Source organism: Penicillium argentinense (assembly GCF_028826775.1).
Source record: "Penicillium argentinense strain IBT 30761 chromosome Unknown utg000002l_segment0_segment0, whole genome shotgun sequence".
NCBI lineage: Eukaryota > Fungi > Ascomycota > Eurotiomycetes > Eurotiales > Aspergillaceae > Penicillium > Penicillium argentinense.
Window position 1 is genome coordinate 195,319 of NW_026622661.1, and position 17,823 is coordinate 213,141.

General features: G+C 52.4%; 6 protein-coding genes across 6 annotated transcripts; 4 read left to right on the forward strand and 2 right to left on the reverse strand.

Annotated features, from left to right (window-relative positions):
• Positions 1-2,394: 2,394 nt before the first annotated feature.
• N7532_000973 (DUF4334 domain-containing protein) lies at positions 2,395-2,945 on the forward strand (the record flags this gene model as incomplete). The annotated part of the gene is made up of 3 exons (XM_056613467.1): positions 2,395-2,402; positions 2,454-2,730; positions 2,787-2,945. 3 exons carry the CDS (start codon positions 2,395-2,397, stop codon positions 2,943-2,945), a joined length of 444 nt encoding a protein of 147 aa, XP_056478508.1.
• A 1,378-nt stretch (positions 2,946-4,323) lies between these two features.
• N7532_000974 (uncharacterized protein) lies at positions 4,324-4,910 on the forward strand (the record flags this gene model as incomplete). The annotated part of the gene is made up of 3 exons (XM_056613468.1): positions 4,324-4,438; positions 4,492-4,539; positions 4,594-4,910. The coding sequence occupies 3 exons, from the start codon at positions 4,324-4,326 to the stop codon at positions 4,908-4,910; spliced, it is 480 nt and encodes a 159-aa protein (XP_056478509.1).
• Positions 4,911-5,211: 301 nt separating this feature from the next.
• On the reverse strand, positions 5,212-6,217 carry N7532_000975 (uncharacterized protein; the record flags this gene model as incomplete). The annotated part of the gene is made up of 2 exons (XM_056613469.1): positions 5,212-5,895; positions 5,957-6,217. 2 exons carry the CDS (start codon positions 6,215-6,217, stop codon positions 5,212-5,214), a joined length of 945 nt encoding a protein of 314 aa, XP_056478510.1.
• Positions 6,218-6,686: 469 nt separating this feature from the next.
• Positions 6,687-7,937, reverse strand: fhpA (flavohemoprotein; the record flags this gene model as incomplete). Its single annotated transcript, XM_056613470.1, has 1 exon — positions 6,687-7,937. One exon carries the CDS (start codon positions 7,935-7,937, stop codon positions 6,687-6,689), a length of 1,251 nt encoding a protein of 416 aa, XP_056478511.1.
• Positions 7,938-10,579: 2,642 nt separating this feature from the next.
• Positions 10,580-11,634, forward strand: N7532_000977 (uncharacterized protein; the record flags this gene model as incomplete). The annotated part of the gene is made up of 3 exons (XM_056613471.1): positions 10,580-10,903; positions 10,954-11,254; positions 11,312-11,634. 3 exons carry the CDS (start codon positions 10,580-10,582, stop codon positions 11,632-11,634), a joined length of 948 nt encoding a protein of 315 aa, XP_056478512.1.
• Positions 11,635-12,950: 1,316 nt separating this feature from the next.
• N7532_000978 (uncharacterized protein) lies at positions 12,951-17,320 on the forward strand (the record flags this gene model as incomplete). Its single annotated transcript, XM_056613472.1, has 11 exons — positions 12,951-13,041; positions 13,106-13,299; positions 13,367-14,047; positions 14,107-14,193; positions 14,248-14,632; positions 14,690-14,879; positions 15,245-15,395; positions 15,451-15,657; positions 15,710-16,200; positions 16,250-16,477; positions 16,531-17,320. 11 exons carry the CDS (start codon positions 12,951-12,953, stop codon positions 17,318-17,320), a joined length of 3,495 nt encoding a protein of 1,164 aa, XP_056478513.1.
• Between the last annotated feature and the right edge of the window lie 503 nt (positions 17,321-17,823).

Here is a 17,823-nt window from a genome sequence, read left to right on the forward strand (position 1 = left end):
ATCGCAATGGTACAGTCACACTCCATTCGACACAATCCTCCGTCCCCATGTGCCCGATCAGCCAGGCTGTCCGCAGCTGCGGTCCCCCATCTCGCCCGATGCAGCCGTGAAACGCCGAGCACCCAAAGAGGACAACATTCCCTGCCGAACAGTGCAATACATCCTATACTCCTATACATACAGACTATACATACTATACACATTACTAGTATACATACCAGTACACCATAATCTCTAGACCACCCGGAGGCCGCCAATACTGGCTGACCGGCTCCACCCAAGAACACTCCTGTCACTTGCCTGTTTGGGCCGTGGGGTGACTCGGATCGAGTCCTTCCTGCCCGGCACCCGCCGACCCTCTCCTTCCTCTTCGCCCTCGTGACACCGCGGTTGTGAGGCCCACGAATTTGAAACGGAACGCCAGCTTCGGTGAACCCTTCCGTGCGTCTACTCTCGGGATGCGATGGTCTCCTGATCGAGAGTCCCACGGCGTTCACCCGCGAGACGAGTATCCAGCTCACCACTACGACTTCACCCCAGTTCTTTTCGATGCGTTAGGCCATCGCTCGCGGGGACACGCCTGCGCACGACACCCCTTCCAGAAGACTGCCAATTTACTGGCTGATCGAGCATCAATCTCGCCCCTGGCGGATCCTGATCGCGCCCGAAGCGCAGAAATCTTGATTTCAGCCCTAGCCTGCCGACCTCGACATTGAGTCGAGTGGACCCAAGCCACCCCGCTAGCGCCCTGCGGGCTGACCGTTGACACCCGTCATCCCCATCCAGTCAGTATTACGGGCATCGCATCGCGGTCTTCGTCCGCATTCCGGGTCAGTCGACGTGCCCGGCCCGGTGGAGACCCGCTAGTCTCGTCAGATGGCCGCATCCACGGATCTGAGCTGGATCTGATCTGCCGGCCGGCCGCTTCCCCGGATTTCGGGTTCCGGCGACGGGATCGACGTCGGTTGCGAGCCGTGGCGGCGGGAGGGGTGCCCCGGATAGAAGAGACAGGAGGGGGTAAAGTTTTTACCTCTTGCTATAGGGAGAGCTGTGACGCAGCTGTTGTTGGCGATCACTTCCTGTTGCACGAGCGAGACAGGACACAAGCGAGATGACCAGTCTCTGTCTGTGGTGGATGATGGAGATGCAAACTGGCCGCCAACCGTGAATGGCGTGGTCGATATACCGAATGATGAAAAGCAGTGCTTACTCTATTTAGGCATAGCTCCATCGTGTTTACCTCACGTGGCCCATTAATCTAGAACAGGTTGTCCCTCGAAAGATACAAGTATGCTGACTTGGTCGACCTTCGTTCACGCGAAATAATCTCTACGAGAGGCATGCTGCGGAAAGCGAGGCTACTGCACGAATACCCACACGAATCAATTATACAGTACCGATGAGATGGATTGAATGGAAATCTTGGCATGCCCCTCCTGCTCCATTCAGCCTTAAACTCTCAGTCCCCAGACTCGATTTCCGGTCGACCAGATCCTTCTCAGCTGCAAAGGTCCTCCATGACGAAGCCGAGGAGCTCCGTCTGGACACCCTCCCTTCCACTCCATAGACAATACTCGGTCTGGTGGTCACGCGACGATATCTCAAGCTCGCCATAGAAGCGGTGGACAGCCAACCGAGCCCGGTCCTCGTTTCAAGGCCAGTGACGCAACCGTGCAACGTGTCACAAGGCTTATCGCGCGGCGACCGACGTGATTGGATTTCAAGACGGGACAATCTCCAAGAGATGAGCCATGATTTTCGTTGTGAGAGGTGGTTGCTGAAGGCAATAAGATCTTCGCTGCTGCTCTTTTCTCTCAGATTCCAAGATTTTCTCGGTCTTCTCCGAGATTTGTTCGTGCCGATCCCAGCCCCACGGATTTTACTTCCACGATCGTCCGCGATGATCTCGATTGATCACGATGTGGGGCAGCCCTAATGGACCCGTCGTCTCTGGTTCAGATACAAGGCTGTTGTGTACCCCTCAGATGCATATGTACAGGCTTCGCATCGTCATCGCGATCTTATCGCAGCTCCATCACCTTCGGCCTACGTCGTGCAGGGACATCCGTCCATGTTTTCGAGATTCCTGCCTTGCATCATCAACTTTGAAACTGCATGTCCCTCATTGTGGCAACTAGTCACCCGCTCGGCTGCCCATTGAAGGAGCAGGATTGCTTAATCCACACGGATGCCCCCACAGTTCTCGCCAGACGAATGGAGCGATCGATGCGAAATGGAGGGGCCGATCAATATTGCCTACTGAGACGAATCATGTACCAGCCCGGACCCTCATGACGTACAATGCGCGTACAGTGTGCCGTCGAGCTGAAGACGTAAAAGCCCCTGAAGCCGCACAATTATCCCCAAAATCTGTAATCACAGAAACCAACAAACATGTCTCTGTAAGGCATCCCAATCCACTAATCGAGATAACCTGCTAAATCATAGCCCAGCGCACCCGAACAACAAGTCGAAGAGCTCGTCCAACGCCAAAATGTCTCGGACGACGAGGTCTTCGCTCTCTTCGACCAACTCAAACCCGTCAAAGCGGAGCAGTTCATCGGCGCCTGGAAAGGCGGCAGTGTGCGCACCAACCACCCAGTCGTAGAGAAAATGACCTCGATGAACTGGGCCGGTAAGGACTTCCGGTCGACAGAGGACGTGGACCCCATAGTGGTATACAAGGACGACGGATCTCGAGTCTGGAACGCGGACTGGGGTCATGCTCGCGTGAGTATTCCAACCTTCTCACTCAGGCTGTGCAAATACTGACAATCTCCTTTTAGTTGCGTCCGATGGAGTACCGGGGTGTTGTTACCACTGCAATGATTTACGATGACCAGCCCATCATTGATTACTTCCGATATGTGCGGGATGACTTGCTTTTGGGCGCGATGGATGCGAAGAAGGCTGACGGGACTTTTTTCTTTTATTTGCATAAATAAGGCTGTACACTACAGTTGTCAATAGGGTTGTTCTCGGGCGTCGTTTTTCGTGTCATGGATTTGTACTTGATAGGTGTGCAATGTCCAATTGTGATGAAGAGTGATGAGTTTACATTTAACTTCGTCCCCCCGATGGATATATATTCCGGCGACCTCCAAATAAGATCGATCTACTCTCGATGTTCTTCCAACCATGCTTATCAAACCGGACCACCTGTGAACAATCAGACGCAATAAACCAGCTGATATATCAATCGACAAGGCGTTTGCATTGAGAAGCCTAGTGTTGAGCTGTTGTGAAGCTCGGTGCCGCGATCTCATCCAGCTTACTCAAGGACTCGGATTCGTATTGCAACCTCGGGAAAGTACGTCAATGGCCCTGGAGATGGAGGGGTCGGAAGCCAACAATCACTCCACTTTTCTACAATTAGGCACTGCAGTTTACATTCCAACAGTTTTCATGGCGAAACACAGCTAACTTCCAAATATCAGCGCAAGAGTCCTGACTATGTTTGCCACCAACCGGTGCTGAAGAGTATCGAATCGAACTCTTCGAATGGAAATTCCAAAGCATCCTGCGCACCAAAATGAAATACACGCTCACAATGCCATACTATCGACCTATGCGATGCACATGAGCCCCTGACAAAATCCGTCGAGTCTCTGTTCTCTGCAAAATCGGCACGGGTATCCGAAGCTAACAGCGCCATCCGATCAGCCCGAAGCCCTAAGGAGATCCGCGGAGCCAACCAGGCGTTGCAGACTGATCGCAAGAACCAAAATCAACTAATTGCAAGCCAAGAAAGCACAAGCCCCTGAATTGCTAAATGGTTTGCTGGCCCTAAGAATAGCACAGGCGACAGAAAGGGGAAATCTCCCGAAGCAACTCCGACAATTGCCTGCAGATCGGCAGTGGCTGCTTCCCCACATCGGATAAAAGCGTTTCTGTCGTTAGCCGCGATTCAGGGTCTTCAGAGTCGCGCGAGTTTCGTGGGATGTAAGAGAAGAATAACAAGTCGGAAGTCTTCCAACCATGCTGGAAACAATTCTAAATCTACACAGAGCCAACTGATAATATAATTGTGATTAACAATGGCGCAAAAGACAGTATGCGGGTAAATATACTTGGTTCTGAGGGGTTGCAAGACATGTTTCAATTCCTTCACGACCCAATATTCAGTATCCATTCTGACGGAGCAAGCACCCCGGTCGGAAAGGGGGCTTGCCCCAGTTTTATGACATCTACTCGAGTTAAGCATGTCTTAGTTCCAACCGCGGCATTATTTCCATCGATCTGGGATATCCCCTATAAAAGCCAGCAGTTCCAAACGGGAATGACCTCCAGATCACATCAACCAAACTACACTCAACCATCACAATGAAGTTCTCACTCGCTGCCATTGCTGGTTTCGCCAGCGCCGTCGCTGGTGTCGGCCTCCCGTCTGCCTTCACCCTCGTCGCTGACGGTGGCAAGACCGTCCTGACCGACGGCAGTACGTGAACCATCCACTCATGCCCAAGAGAATGCTCACAAAATTGTCAACAGATAACCTCTGGATCGGCGCCAACAGCACTACCCACGAGATCGCCATCCGTAAGTCCCCCGATCCCAACACATACCCGGTGCAAAGCCTAACAACAAAAACAGTCCGCAGCGGCGAGAACGGCGCCGTCTCCTTCACCTCCAAGAACGGCGTGCCGACTGCCTTCCAGAGCCTGTACGTCATCGACAAGGAGGTCTCCCCCGTCGGCCTGACCATCCCCCACTCCGGTGCGACCCCCAAGGGCGCCAGCACCACCGGATTTGGCCAGACTCCCAAGGGCTACTTCTCCTGGGAGGGCAAGACCTGGTTCTCCATTGATGGCTACGGCGAGGCCAAGGAGAAGGAGATCTTCTGGTACGGTGCTCACAATGCCGAGTATGCTTCTGTCAACCTCTGGGTTAAGGAGTGCAAGGGCTGCTAAATGCTTTCCAGAAGCATTTGACTTGTCCCTCTTTGGAAGTGCGAAGATAACCTAGCGAGGCTTTGTATATGTTCTGTCTCCTGTATTTAATCATCAATTTACATATTGCTAGCGTGTTGGTATATAAATTCCCAAAGATTTTATTTCGAGAATTTGTGATCGACATGTGATGGCTGGTAGTGAGCACTCCATTGGGCGTTAGGGGACGTAGAGGCTGCATACCAACAGATGAAAATACCTCAAGATGCCATCCTCAATATCCCTAGTATGTGCAGACCAAGTTTGTATAATTCACCCATTGTTAGTTCTTTCCAATCAACGCCTGAATAGTCGTCTCATAATCCTCCGGCTCCCTCCCCAAAATTCCCTTAATAGCCGGCGACACAGTAGCCGTCTCCCCATTCATAATAGCCTCCCAAGCAGTCGCCCACTCCCGGGAAAGATCCACCCCGTGATACGTATGCTTATCCCCGATCTGGGGGAGCTTGACGTACTCATCGACAGAAATCTCCTTAATACGCAACGGCCTTCCAACAGCCCGACCCAGAATATCAACTGTCTCCTTGAGAGAAATCTCTCTCTGCCCCGAAAGCAGAACCTTCTTATTAAGATACTCAAAGGCCATGGGGCTCTTCGTGTAAGACAGAATTAGCTTGGCAGTCGCCTCACCCAGTTCATCGCGTTTCACCCACGAAACGCCCGGTCCTGTGCCGGAGTGCGGAATGGCGATCTCGTCGACTGGATTGGCGGGGTCGAACCAGGCAGTGTAGATAGGGAACGATTCCGAGTAGAGACCTTCGCGGACGGAAGTGTAGGAGACTTTATCCGCCGAGCATTGCTCGGCGAGGTATTTCTCCGTAACAAGATGCGCACCCATAACATGCGCCACACTTGAATCTGCAAGGTCACCCCCAAAGCCGAGCGAGGAGTAGAAAATATACTTGACGCCGCTTTTGATTGCGGCATCAATGGCCAGTTTATGCGCCTGTACCTCAGTCAGCACAATCCCTATTCCCAGTAACTTCTTAATACCCTGGGGTACTTACATCAGCCCGATGCTGAATCTCAAACGAAGCATAAGAAATCAACATCAAAACATCGACGCCCACGAATGCATTCGTCAGTGTGGAGGGGGTATCATAATCGGCCTGGCGAACAGTCGAACCAGCATGTTCCAGCTCGGTCAGTTTCTCGGGATGACGCGCGATGAGAATGAGTTGTGAGGCTGGGACGAGGGTCTTGAGGTGGTTGACGATACTCGAGCCCAGGCCGCCGGAGGCGGGGAAGACGCCGATTTTTGCACTCATTGTGGGGACGCGGTTGTTGCTGTACGAGTTGGGTGGAGTTCAGAATTGGAGAATCTGTAAGTGTAGGTTGTCGCTGCGATTGAGTCGGGATTTTTAAGTACAGTCTGCCAAGGTTGGCCAAGGTTGTCAGCGCTTCGCGGTGTTGTCCACGCCGAGCTGCTTATAAATGGCTCGGCTACCAAGCGTCCGAGGGCCATCGTCGGAATTCCACCACAGCGCGATGCTTGGTGCACTCGCTCTATCATCAACAATTCGAGAGTTTGCGAGATTATTAACGTTCTATTCCCCTTTAATTCAAGAATTGCAAAAGTGGAGTCGGAAATTGATTGCGCAGTGGCCGAAATGACCACCCCTTACGAGTTCACGGGTCGTTATAATGAAGGCTCATTAGTTCATGAATTTATAGAGAAGAGATGGTATATCCAATGCAGACGCCGTGCCCAGAACAGTCAAATATGAGAATGCCCGTTTAGACTCCGCCAGTTCCGAACAGCTCCATCTTGATGCGATCGGCCTTCACGCCAAGGCCCTCGAGGCTTGACTTGGTGTCAGTCATGAACTTGTCAGGACCGCAAATATAGTATTCAGTCTGGAAATCGTCCAAAAACAGATCGTTGGTCGAATCAAGCTTGCTGAGGTCCACGCGTCCGACGTGGTCGTAATCCACGCCCTGCTTGTCCTCGCCAGAAGGCTGGCTCGTGAAGAAAGTCGCCCGTAGATTCGGGTACTCCTTCGCGAGGCCGGCGACGTGGCCCTGGAAAGCGCGCGCCTTGGATGTGCGGGCGCCGTGGATGAAATGAAGTTTGCGCTCGGCAGGCGACTTGGTCGTCAATGTGTTGAGGATCGAGGTCAGGGGAGTGAGACCCACACCGGCGGAAATAAGTACAACAGGGTGATTCTCCTCGGTCGGGGTGTAGAAGAAGTCGCCGGCCGGGTGGGAGACTTTGACGATATCGCCCTTGTTCTTGGTGTTGTGCAGGAGGTTGGAGACGTAGCCGGGGTGAGCAGCAGCAGTCGACTCTGTAGCGTCAAGACCCTTCTCCTTTTTCACACTGATGCGGTAGTAATCCGGCGACGGCTTATCACTGAGCGAGTATTGACGAGGCTGGTCACACTTCAGCTCATCAACATAGACCTGCACAGAGATATACTGGCCCGGTTGGAAAGCAGGCAGCGGCTTGCCATCGACAGGAGCAAGATAGAAAGAAGTGATCTCGTCCGACTCGGGGACCTTGTCGATGATCTTAAAGTCCCGCCAATCGGTCCAGCCTTCGCTCTGCTGGTAGATCTGCTGTTCGCGTCCGATCATGATATCGGCCAATTGCCAATAGGCGGCAGCCCAGGCATCCTTGATCTCCGGCGTGAGGGCCTCACCGAGGACTTCGCCCATGGCTTCGAGAAGGTATTTGCCGACGATCTTGTAGTCGTCGGGCTTGATGTAGAGCGAGGCGTGCTTGTTGCAGATCAGCTCAATGGCAGGGCCCAATGCGCCCAGGTTGTCGATGTTGGACGCGTACGCGAACAAGGCACCGGCCAGCGCACGCGGCTGGTGGCCGTTGACCTGGTTGGGCATGTTGAAGACATTGTTCAACTCTGGATGCGCGGCCAGCATGTTCTTGTAGAAGACCGTGGTGATGGACTTGCCATGGTCGACCAACACCGGCACGGTGGCCTTGATGAGCTGCAGTTGGTTTGGCGACAATCCCGAGATGGAACCCATCTTGAAGTCTGCAATGCAAATATTTGAAGGAGTTCGTCGATCGAAAAAGTTGTTTTGTGTTGTGTATCACTCGGATGTTGCACAGGAAAACAGTGGAGGCGGTCGCGGCCGAGTCTTCATTTTATACTATCCATCCCCCAGGTCCCGCAAGCGAGCCAGCAGACGCCGAGTCCCGGTGAAGATGGATCGTCTAGAAATCTATCGCAATGTGCCTGGCGGAATTTGCGGCCGTGACGGGCTGGTTCACGGATTGTCCCGCATCTCCGCGGAGGTGACCAAACATCGCGATGTGAGTGGCCAGCCAGCCACCGCGCTGGGTCCGGATGGGTTGATGGCGATGGACTTTTCTCGGCGATGGTGCCAGGTTCATGCCGCGACGGGCCGCAAACACGTGGACTGTAGATATTTCTGTTCGAAATAGCCTCAGTCTCACGAGAGAGGAATTCCTCAGTGTGAAAAAGCGCGCAACACCTTAATCAACACTGAGTTCTAACCAAGCACATGGCTGCGATCAGTTTGTTGGTTGCCGTCAAAGCGCCGATCGCGGGAAGATCCATCACACCAATGAGAACGATCCTTATGCATCAACAAATAGAGGCAGCGACAGTTATCGAGTCTCAAAATTGAGACAGTTTGCTCTGCAGATTGAGTGACTCTTGGCGAGTCGGTAGCCTGCCGACGTCGAAGCCGCGCATTTTCGGCAATGCCGACAGAGTCAGCCCACACGAAAATCTTTAGGAAGCCCCACCGATGCCGAACTGCCCGGTGCTGCGAGAAGAGCCGCCTCCAATCACGCAGTTTCGATTAGTTTGCAGTAGGTCGACAGGGTCAACGAGGAGCTGCGTTCGCATCGACTACGGGAAAAGTGGTTATCGCTGGTTTTGTTGCTGGGGTTCGAACGTGTTTGCGGGGTAGATAAGGTTGGGTTGAGCAGAAACTTAATTGGATGGGCCTTGATTGCTCTCGCAGGAGTAAAAAAAGAAAGGAAAGGAAAAGGCACCAGAAGACATGAAATCTTGCTCGTAACGAAGGGTGGCATGTCCAGAGGTCTCTTTATCTGCATGCGTAGATCACTTTCCCAAATCTTACTCATTCCTGGGGAAAAAAAATGGAAAGACAGTACGGAAGTGTGTAGCGGCCAGGGCTCACTTTCCAATTTCAGTCGGGCTTGATGCCTGGGTTTTATGTAGAGATCTACACCTCAATCTGACATCGCTACATAACAGTCATCGAAGCAGTCATCCGAGCAGTCTTTTGAATGATCAGCAGCTGAACAGTCATCTCAACAGTCACTTTTCCAGCATCAATCTCAACCAGGGCAAAAACGCGGGCGGTTAAAAAAAGGAAAGTGAGCTTTGGCCGCTATACTCTTCCGTAGACAGCCTACGACAGTTCACCACTCCCGCGCTTAACACATCACACATCCCTTTTGGGCATAGTCAGATCCAAAACGAGATAGGAGACACTCTGTCCCAATCAAGAATGAGGCGGAATGTTCACGAACTTACCAGGTTTACTCGGTACAGCCTCCTCGCTTCAGTGGTTTCAAGTTTGCCGAGGTTCATGGGGATGATGATTCATGCATTCTCAGCTAATCTCACTTAGCTCCTGGAATGGTTCATCGGAATTCGAAGTCAATCTCGACACTCTCAATCCACGTGATTTAGACAGCCACGCGTGAGCCCTGAGCTGGAAGGCGCCGAAGGGAAATTGTACAAGCAAGAGATCTTCCGATACAAGCCCAGGGAAGACTCCGGAAAGTGTGAATCGCTAGAATAAAACTTATTCATACATAAATGTGATGAAACGTAAACCTACAGTCGCAATGCGCGACATTTCGAATTCAACTGATTCCAAGCCAAAATTCCTTACCCGGATAGCCGCGGCATTCCTCTCCCACCGCCACCGACAAATACTCATGCACGACAGAAATTGTACAATTGTAAAGTCTACAGGACTTGCACACCTCAGTCATTTGATCGCCCCTGTCTCAGCGACTCGGTCAATGTCCAAATCTCCCTCTGTCCTTCAGAAAATGACTTGTTGACAATGAGCCCTCGACGTTAAAAACCTTGCGTGGTAGGAGCAGTTCAATTATCCACCGTCCAATGACAATGGGCCTCCACTCTCATGGACACGATCAAACAGTGGAAACCCATTCAAAGCTTCGAGTCGTGTTCTAGACAATGTCGGGCTATCCGTTTGCGAAAGGCCGGATGCTCCCGTTTTGGCAACGGGCTGGTGGCCCAAGTGGGGTTCCGACTCCACACCGAATCTATTGACCTCATCACTACTCGGCTTCCGCTGTCACGCTCATCGCGTCGAGCAGCCCGGCCCAACTGGGGTAAACGGCACCACGCAAAAAGGCTATCCAATGCCCGTCAACCCAGCACAGCATACAGCAAAAGCTAGCTGGCCGCGCCAAGATTTGGTCGATGATACAAGGACCTAGCTATACTTTGGTGGAGGGAGCTGTAGTGACGTCTGCTATGACCCCGGGGGATTGAATAAGTATCTCGTCACCGGATCGTTTGAACGAGAATGTGATTTCAATTGATCTTTCCAAAAAAACGCTGCTTGATTCTGTCAATTCGCCCACCCAGACTTCATTGCCCTGTTCAATTGAATCCTAGATGCCCAGGATGATCTTCCACAAGCGCACGCACTCTGGGGCGTCGTCTCTTGCTGGTCCGCCAGGTCCCGGCGGCCGTGGTCAGCTTCCTATGCTGCAGATGCCCGACAAGCTGCGGTATAACCTGTTGTGTGTGATGGGCGAGTTTGTGGGCACATTCTTGTTCCTTTTCTTCTCTTTTGCCGGCACGCAAGTGTCCAATACGCCAATGCCCGAGCCTGGATCTTATCCGAATACTTCCAATCTGCTATACTCTGCGCTGTCTTTTGGCTTTGCGTTAACGGTCAATGTCTGGGCATTCTTCCGTGTTACCGGTGGTCTGTTCAATCCGGCGGTATGAAATGCAGATCGACCCTCAATTGTTCCCATGCTGATAACTTTCAGGTGACTCTGGCGCTTTGCCTTACCGGAGGGTTGCCCCCACTTCGCGGACTGTTTGTGTTCCCTGCGCAGCTGGTCGGTGGTATTGCCGCGGCAGGCGTGGTCAGCGCTCTTTTCCCAGGCCCCTTGAATTGTGCCACCCGACTCGGTGGCGGCGCATCGATCTCGCAAGGACTGTTCATCGAGATGTTCCTCACAGCGCAGTTGATTCTCGTAATCATCATGCTGGCTGTCGTCAAGCACAAGTCGACCTACCTGGCACCTGTCGGCATTGGTCTGACATTCTTCGTCACCGAACTTATTGGTTAGCATACCTTTATCCAAACTCGCCAGAGAAAGCTTACTCACGCTTTCCATGCAGGTGACTACTATACCGGCGGCTCCCTCAATCCCGCACGCTCGCTAGGCCCCGACGTTATCAATCGCAGCTTCCCCGGGTACCACTGGATCTACTGGGTCGGACCTCTTCTCGGATCCCTACTTGCCTCTGCCTTCTACCACTTGATGTGCTATGTCCGCTGGGAGAACATCAACCCTGGCCAGGATTATAACGAGTGGGAAGTCAAGGCAGGCAAGTCTGGTTCGTCTGCTGCCTCTGAGCATACAGTCACCGATGGCTTGCACAATGGTCCCCAGACCGAGACCGAACCGAGCCGCGAGATTCCTCCTGAGCAGCAGGTGTAAACTGTACATATAGTGTGTGCAGCATGGAGCTCATCATGTTTGAAGCGGGTGTAATCAATCTGACGGACTTGGAATCTGCGTTTATGTGGCCTGGTAGAATGAGTTTAACTGCGTGCGCACGAGAGAGCAGTGGCATCTTCCATCGATTTTTGTCTTGGCACTCACAGGTGTCTGGTTTTGAGCTATATTCATGAACCGGCTGAATCCATGTTGCTATGATCAGTGTATTTCTAATTATAATTTAAAACCTGATACTCATAGTCGAATAATGCTAAGTAGCTGCAGAAAATACGAGCGCCAAACTCGTTAAGAAAAGTGGCGGGCCTAGTGGCCCTGCAGCCTCACCACTGATTCTCAACCGTCGTCCAGATTACAACACCAAAAGCACCAACAGTCGAGGTCCTGCGCGCCCGGAACTATTACTGAAACACTCAGATCATTATCCTTCCGGCCCAGAGACTGCCCGTATAGCCTGACCGTCTCACAACCAGTTAACGAGATAAAATTTGCCGACGGGAAGGCGCAAGCCGACAGCCTTGTGAAAGCAGGTCAATCAATCAAAGCAGGCGAAGTTTTTCCCCCTTCCAGCGAAACGAGAATTCCGCTAGAGTCGCAAACTGCCAATGAAGAATCCAATAGTTGCAATATTGACGTTTAGATGGATCCTCTTCGGCTGCAGATCAGCCGCTGGCGCCCCAGTCAGCTGCAGGTCCGGCCACTCGCAGTCCGATGCGCCCTCCAGCAGAGGAATGCCGCACCACCAACACTTGATTCGAGACAGCGGCATCAATATCAAGAATAAGTAATGCCCCGCATCTCTATCGCTACGCAATCCGTCTCCCGCACAGGCGAGGGCATTGGAGGAGGTAGAGGAGGAGGAGGAGGAGGAGGAGGAGGAGGAGGAGGCTGCTTACCTGCATGAAACCCGTGCCTCCACCAAACCACCGCCGCTTCGGGACGCAAGGGTCGCAGGGGCGTGAAGAATGAGAGTTTTCGAGGTTGCTCTGTTGCTCTGCAGCGCAGCCACACCAACAGCAGGGTCAGCTTATCTCAGACACGCGTGCGCAATCGAGGCAAGTCCATCGTTTTGCCGCCACGCGCTCATCAACCGAACTGTACACTTTCCTCTTTTCGCGACATCGCAGGAACGGCCAGTCGGGTTGCGACGCCATTGCAGATCTACCGGAGTGCTTTATTGGTGCTGGTCTCCCCCCTGGCAAGAGCCTTGTGTAACCCGTGCGCCATCTCCAGCCCTTAAGAGCTCCCTCATGCCGCACGATTGGATTCCCACCGATCTCGAGTGAATCACCTCAAAAATGCATCACGGGGGTACGACAAGCGATCCAGAGGCCTTGCGCGTGGCCGATAGAGCTGGTCTTGCCGAGCCGGGTGATTCGCAGCTGCTGGGTGAGTGTTGAGGAGATGAGAAGAACGCGGGTAGACACGAAGCGTCGGCTAATATTTCCGGCAGCTAAAATGGGCTACAAGCAGGAATTGAAGCGGCAGTACTCGACCACGCAGGTATTTGCGATCGCATTTAGCATCATGGGGCTGGTCCCGTCGCTTGCGTCGACTCTGTCCTTCTCATTACCTGCGGGGCCTGCTGGGATGGTCTGGGGCTGGTTTACTGCAAGTATATTCATTCTCATGGTTGGATTGGCAATGGTACGAGCTTCTATACCGGGCTCCTATGACGCAACATGGATTTAGCAGGGACTAACGACATATCCAGTCCGATCTCGCCTCTGCAATGCCTACCGCTGGAGGTCTTTACTGGTGGACGCACTACTTCGCCGGCGAGAAATACAAAAACCCCCTCAGTTTCCTGATCGGTTACAGCAACACCCTCGGTCTGATCGGCGGGATCTGCTCCGTCGACTATACCCTCGCGCTGATGATTCTCTCGTGCGTCGCGATCTCCCGCGACGACGAGTGGTCCGCCTCGCGCGGTGTGATTTATGCCGTGTATGTGGGACTGATTCTCCTGCATGGGATCTGTGCTGCACTTTCAGGGCGCATCATGCCGAAAATCCAGACTGCATGCATCTATATCAACATCTCGCTTGTGATTGCCACCGTCATTGCGCTGCCAGTTGGAAAAGTCACGCGTGGAGGCTCGCTCAATTCGGGGAACTTCGTCTTCCGGGAGCTGGATAATGAGACAGAGTGGCCGACAGGATGGGTGTTTATGCTTGCGTGGCTTGCACCAATCTGGTCAATCGGATCATTTGACTCGTGTGTGCACATGAGCGAGGAAGCTATGCATGCGGCAAAGGCTGTTCCATTGGGAATCATCTGGTCAGCAGGCTCTGCTTGCGTGTTGGGGTTCCTGACGCTGTCTGTCATCGCTGCAACGATGGATCCCAATGTGAACAACACGATCAACTCAAAGTTCGGACAGCCAATGGCACAGGTTCGGCACCATGCTATAGTCTTGTGCGTATCGATACTTCGGCTAACAATCTTTCCTAGGTTTACTACGATGCCCTAGGCAGACATGGCTCCCTGGGATTCATGATCGTCCTCTGCTTCACCCAATTCCTCATCGGCCTCAGTCTGGTATGTCTCACTTTACCAGAAAGAGAACCCTTGGTCCTAACTCTAGCAATCTAGATTGTCGCGGCCTCTCGTCAAGCATGGGCATTTTCCCGCGACGGTGCTCTCCCTTTCTCTCGATTCTTCCGCCACGTCAGCCAACGTATTCAGTACCAGCCCGTACGCATGATCTGTGGACTAGTCATAGCCTGCCTGATCCTAGGCCTACTATGCCTGATCAACAATGCCGCTGCGAATGCCTTATTTTCACTATTCGTCGCCAGCAATTACCTGTCGTGGGGAATGCCGATCTTTTGCCGGCTGGTCTGGGGCCAGGATCGCTTTCACCCGGGCGAGTTCTACGCCGGCCGCTTCAGCAAACCGATTGCATTCATCGCAGTGGTTTATCTGGCGTTTGGTGTTGTGTTGTCGATGTTTCCGACTACCGGTCCGAATCCAGCTCGTAAGGATTTCTTTCCCCTGGTGCTATGCACTCATTGATTGCTAATTATCTTTGCAGCGGCCGATATGAACTATACGATTGTCATAAATGGCTTTGTTTGGATCGCGTGTATGACTTACTACTTCCTTTTTGCCCGACACTGGTTCACTGGGCCTCATATGACGGTGGATGATTCGAGTTCGACTGATTCAGGGGATGTCAACTATGATCCGGTGGGTGTGCCGGGAGGATCGGGTGCGAAGGAGGAGTGAGGGGCCGAGTTTTGTGAAATTTCTCTTCTATTTTCTTCTAGATACCCCTTCAGGAATATATATTTAAGCATCAGTCAAGCTCCTATCCAAGGCTAACTCTTCTTGGTCCCTTCTTGTTTACGCCGATCTTCGCTAAAATTAGCCCGATAATGACGACATTACCCCCACACTTTCGGGCAATCAAATCCCCGCGAGGCACGGGGTTGCAGCCGACTCCTCAACCTCTCAACCCCAGACTCACGCGTCCAACACCCATGCCAACGACGCGAAGCCTTCTTTGTGCCCAATAATCCGAATATGAGTCAGGAACATGAGATCCCCGGAGAGATAGAAGACACCGACAGTTACGAAATCACCCAAGCTCCGAGCCCCGTGGAAAGCGGACCGATCCAACCAGCGTCCGAACCCCCCGAAACGTCCAATGGAAGCCCTCATCGCGGACGCAGGAGGAGACACTGGCAGAGGGCCTCTCCAATGAGGATTTGTGGATGTTGATTCGGCGATTCAACAAGGTACGGCTGGATCCTGCACTAGCTTTGTTCCTGTTGAGCTAACATGTGCGACCAGCAAATTTATCATGTGAAAGCCCTGCCGAGCGCAACGCAGGACCTGGACCTCAATCGTGCCGAAAATGAGGTCTATCCTCCCGAGAAGCTGCGCATGACGCTCGAGCGGTTTTATACTTCTGTCGTGGTTGGGTTGATTGAGTTCTTCCGACATGTTGGGAGGCTGCGGTCGTGGAAGGAGCCAGTCAGGACTGCTGTGTTCTGTGGGGTATGTCAATCGATTTATAATTGGGAGTGCTGTTAGGCTGACTCTTTTGAAGGTGTACTTCTTATCCTGGGCCGTGGATCTCCTGGTCCCGACAGTTCTGAGTCTCATGATCGCCCTGATACTGTGCCCGCCGATTCGGTCCTTCCTATTTCCCTGTCTACCAGTCAACAATTCAGACAAGGATTCCGCTTCCGACAATTCAGCTCCTGGCGAGCCTGAGTCCCATGATAGTTTGACTGGAGCCCCGGAACAGCACAAGGGTGAGACAGCTGAGCAGGAGGCTAAGGTGCTACTTGACAGCTTTGCAAAGATGGCCGTCGAGGGAGCTGCAGGAAAATACGGTTACACTCCATCTGCCGACTCTACCGATGATTTCACCGCGGTTCAGCTGGCTGAGCCTGCTGGTTCTCTGCCCGAAACGCCTGAAGATGAAGCTGTTGATGAAAAGTCCAAGAAACCCATGAAGAAAAAGGTCTCTCAAGGGATGGATCAGACTATGCGAGTCGTCAGTGACATCACGGATATCTATGAGAGATTTGCCAAGTGAGTGTCGTTCATTGTCGTGTAAGGATTTATGCTAACCAAGCCGCAGTATCTTTTCTCCAACTCCCCCGTTCTATCTTCTCGCACCACGACTCCGTCTTACTGCCATCCTAAGTATCGTGTGTGTTGCTGTGCCATTTACACCCAGCTACCTCATCATCAAGCTTGTCGGGTTGACTATCGGCATCAGCTTCTTCGGAGGACCAATCTTCACCTGGACATTCGACCTCTTGAACCGAAAGATTCCGGATTGGAAGAAACAGATGGACATCAACATGTACGCATCCGGCCCCCTTACAATTTCCTCTACAGCCACTAATGAAGACGTAGGACTCTCCTCGACGGCGTTCCAACAAACGCCCAACTAACCCTCACCCTCCTCCGAATCGGCGAAATCAACTCCTCGCCCCTCCCACCACCCCCATCGTCCGAAGACAGCGAGCCAGCATGGCCCATCAAACGCAAATCCAAATCCGTCATAGCACCGCAATCCAGCAACCTAACAACAACAAGCGCAAACGACTCAACCTCCGACCTCTCAACCGCCAGCACAGCGGTCCCACCGCCAAAACCCAAACGACGAACCATCTTCAAAATCCTTAAATTCGTCCGCCGCACCATCGCAACAGCAATCCGGGGCCACATCGCCTTCGACCGCGCAATGGCAATCGCAGGCTCAGCGCACACCAAGAACCTTCTCGGCATGCTTCAAAAACACCGTTTCTCCGGAACACCCTACGGCCCATTGAAATTCGATGCAAAATTCGAGCGGAAGCGTGGAGCCGCTGTTATTGATTCTACCAAGGAGCCGCCCATCTTGTATTTCACCACCTACCAATCGGCTGGATTGGAGGATCTGCGAATTGAAGCTCGGAAGAAGGGTTCTGTGCTGTTCCAGATCCCTGTGACGGAGATCCAAGAACTGAAGAAGACAGAGGGTCTAGGGTGGAAAGGGAAGCTGATTGTTGAGTTGACGGCCGGTAGTAAAGAAGCGGCTGATGGATTGGTCATTGTTGGGAATGAGATTGCGCAGTCATTCCATTTGACTGGGATGAGGTCAAGGAATCAGTTGTTTAATCGACTGGTTGCTATTGATGCTCAGTTCTGGGAAAGTCGATAAATGTCGATCTTAAGATATGGAGTGGCCTCTGTGGATGTGACTGATGAATGCACTTGAAGCTATCAGCAACCCCTTTCAATAGACACCCCCTAAGACATCAAGTATTTCTTTCAAGCGCTGCTGTAAAACTCATTCCCTTGAAATGCAAGTCCAATTCAGCTGTTTTCCCTTGTTCCTTTGCGGACTGACGCAAATGCTTCCCAGAGAAACGCTGCCGAATGCCAGGCAGCGAGAGATCTGGAGGATTTGACCGGTTCGTTCGTGTCAGGATCGTTCGTGTCAGGATCGTTCGTGTCAGGATCGTTCGTGTCAGGATCAAGAGACGCGTGTGAAGAGTTTGGTTGATGTTGTGGTCTGTCGTCGAGGAACGATACACGATTCGAGTGGGAGAGGCCCAACACTAACTATTGAAATGGGCTTTTAAATGGTAAGGTGACACGGGTCCGGCCATGGTAGTGTTACTGGGGTCTGATCCTATACCAGATCTCCTGGTAAACAAATGC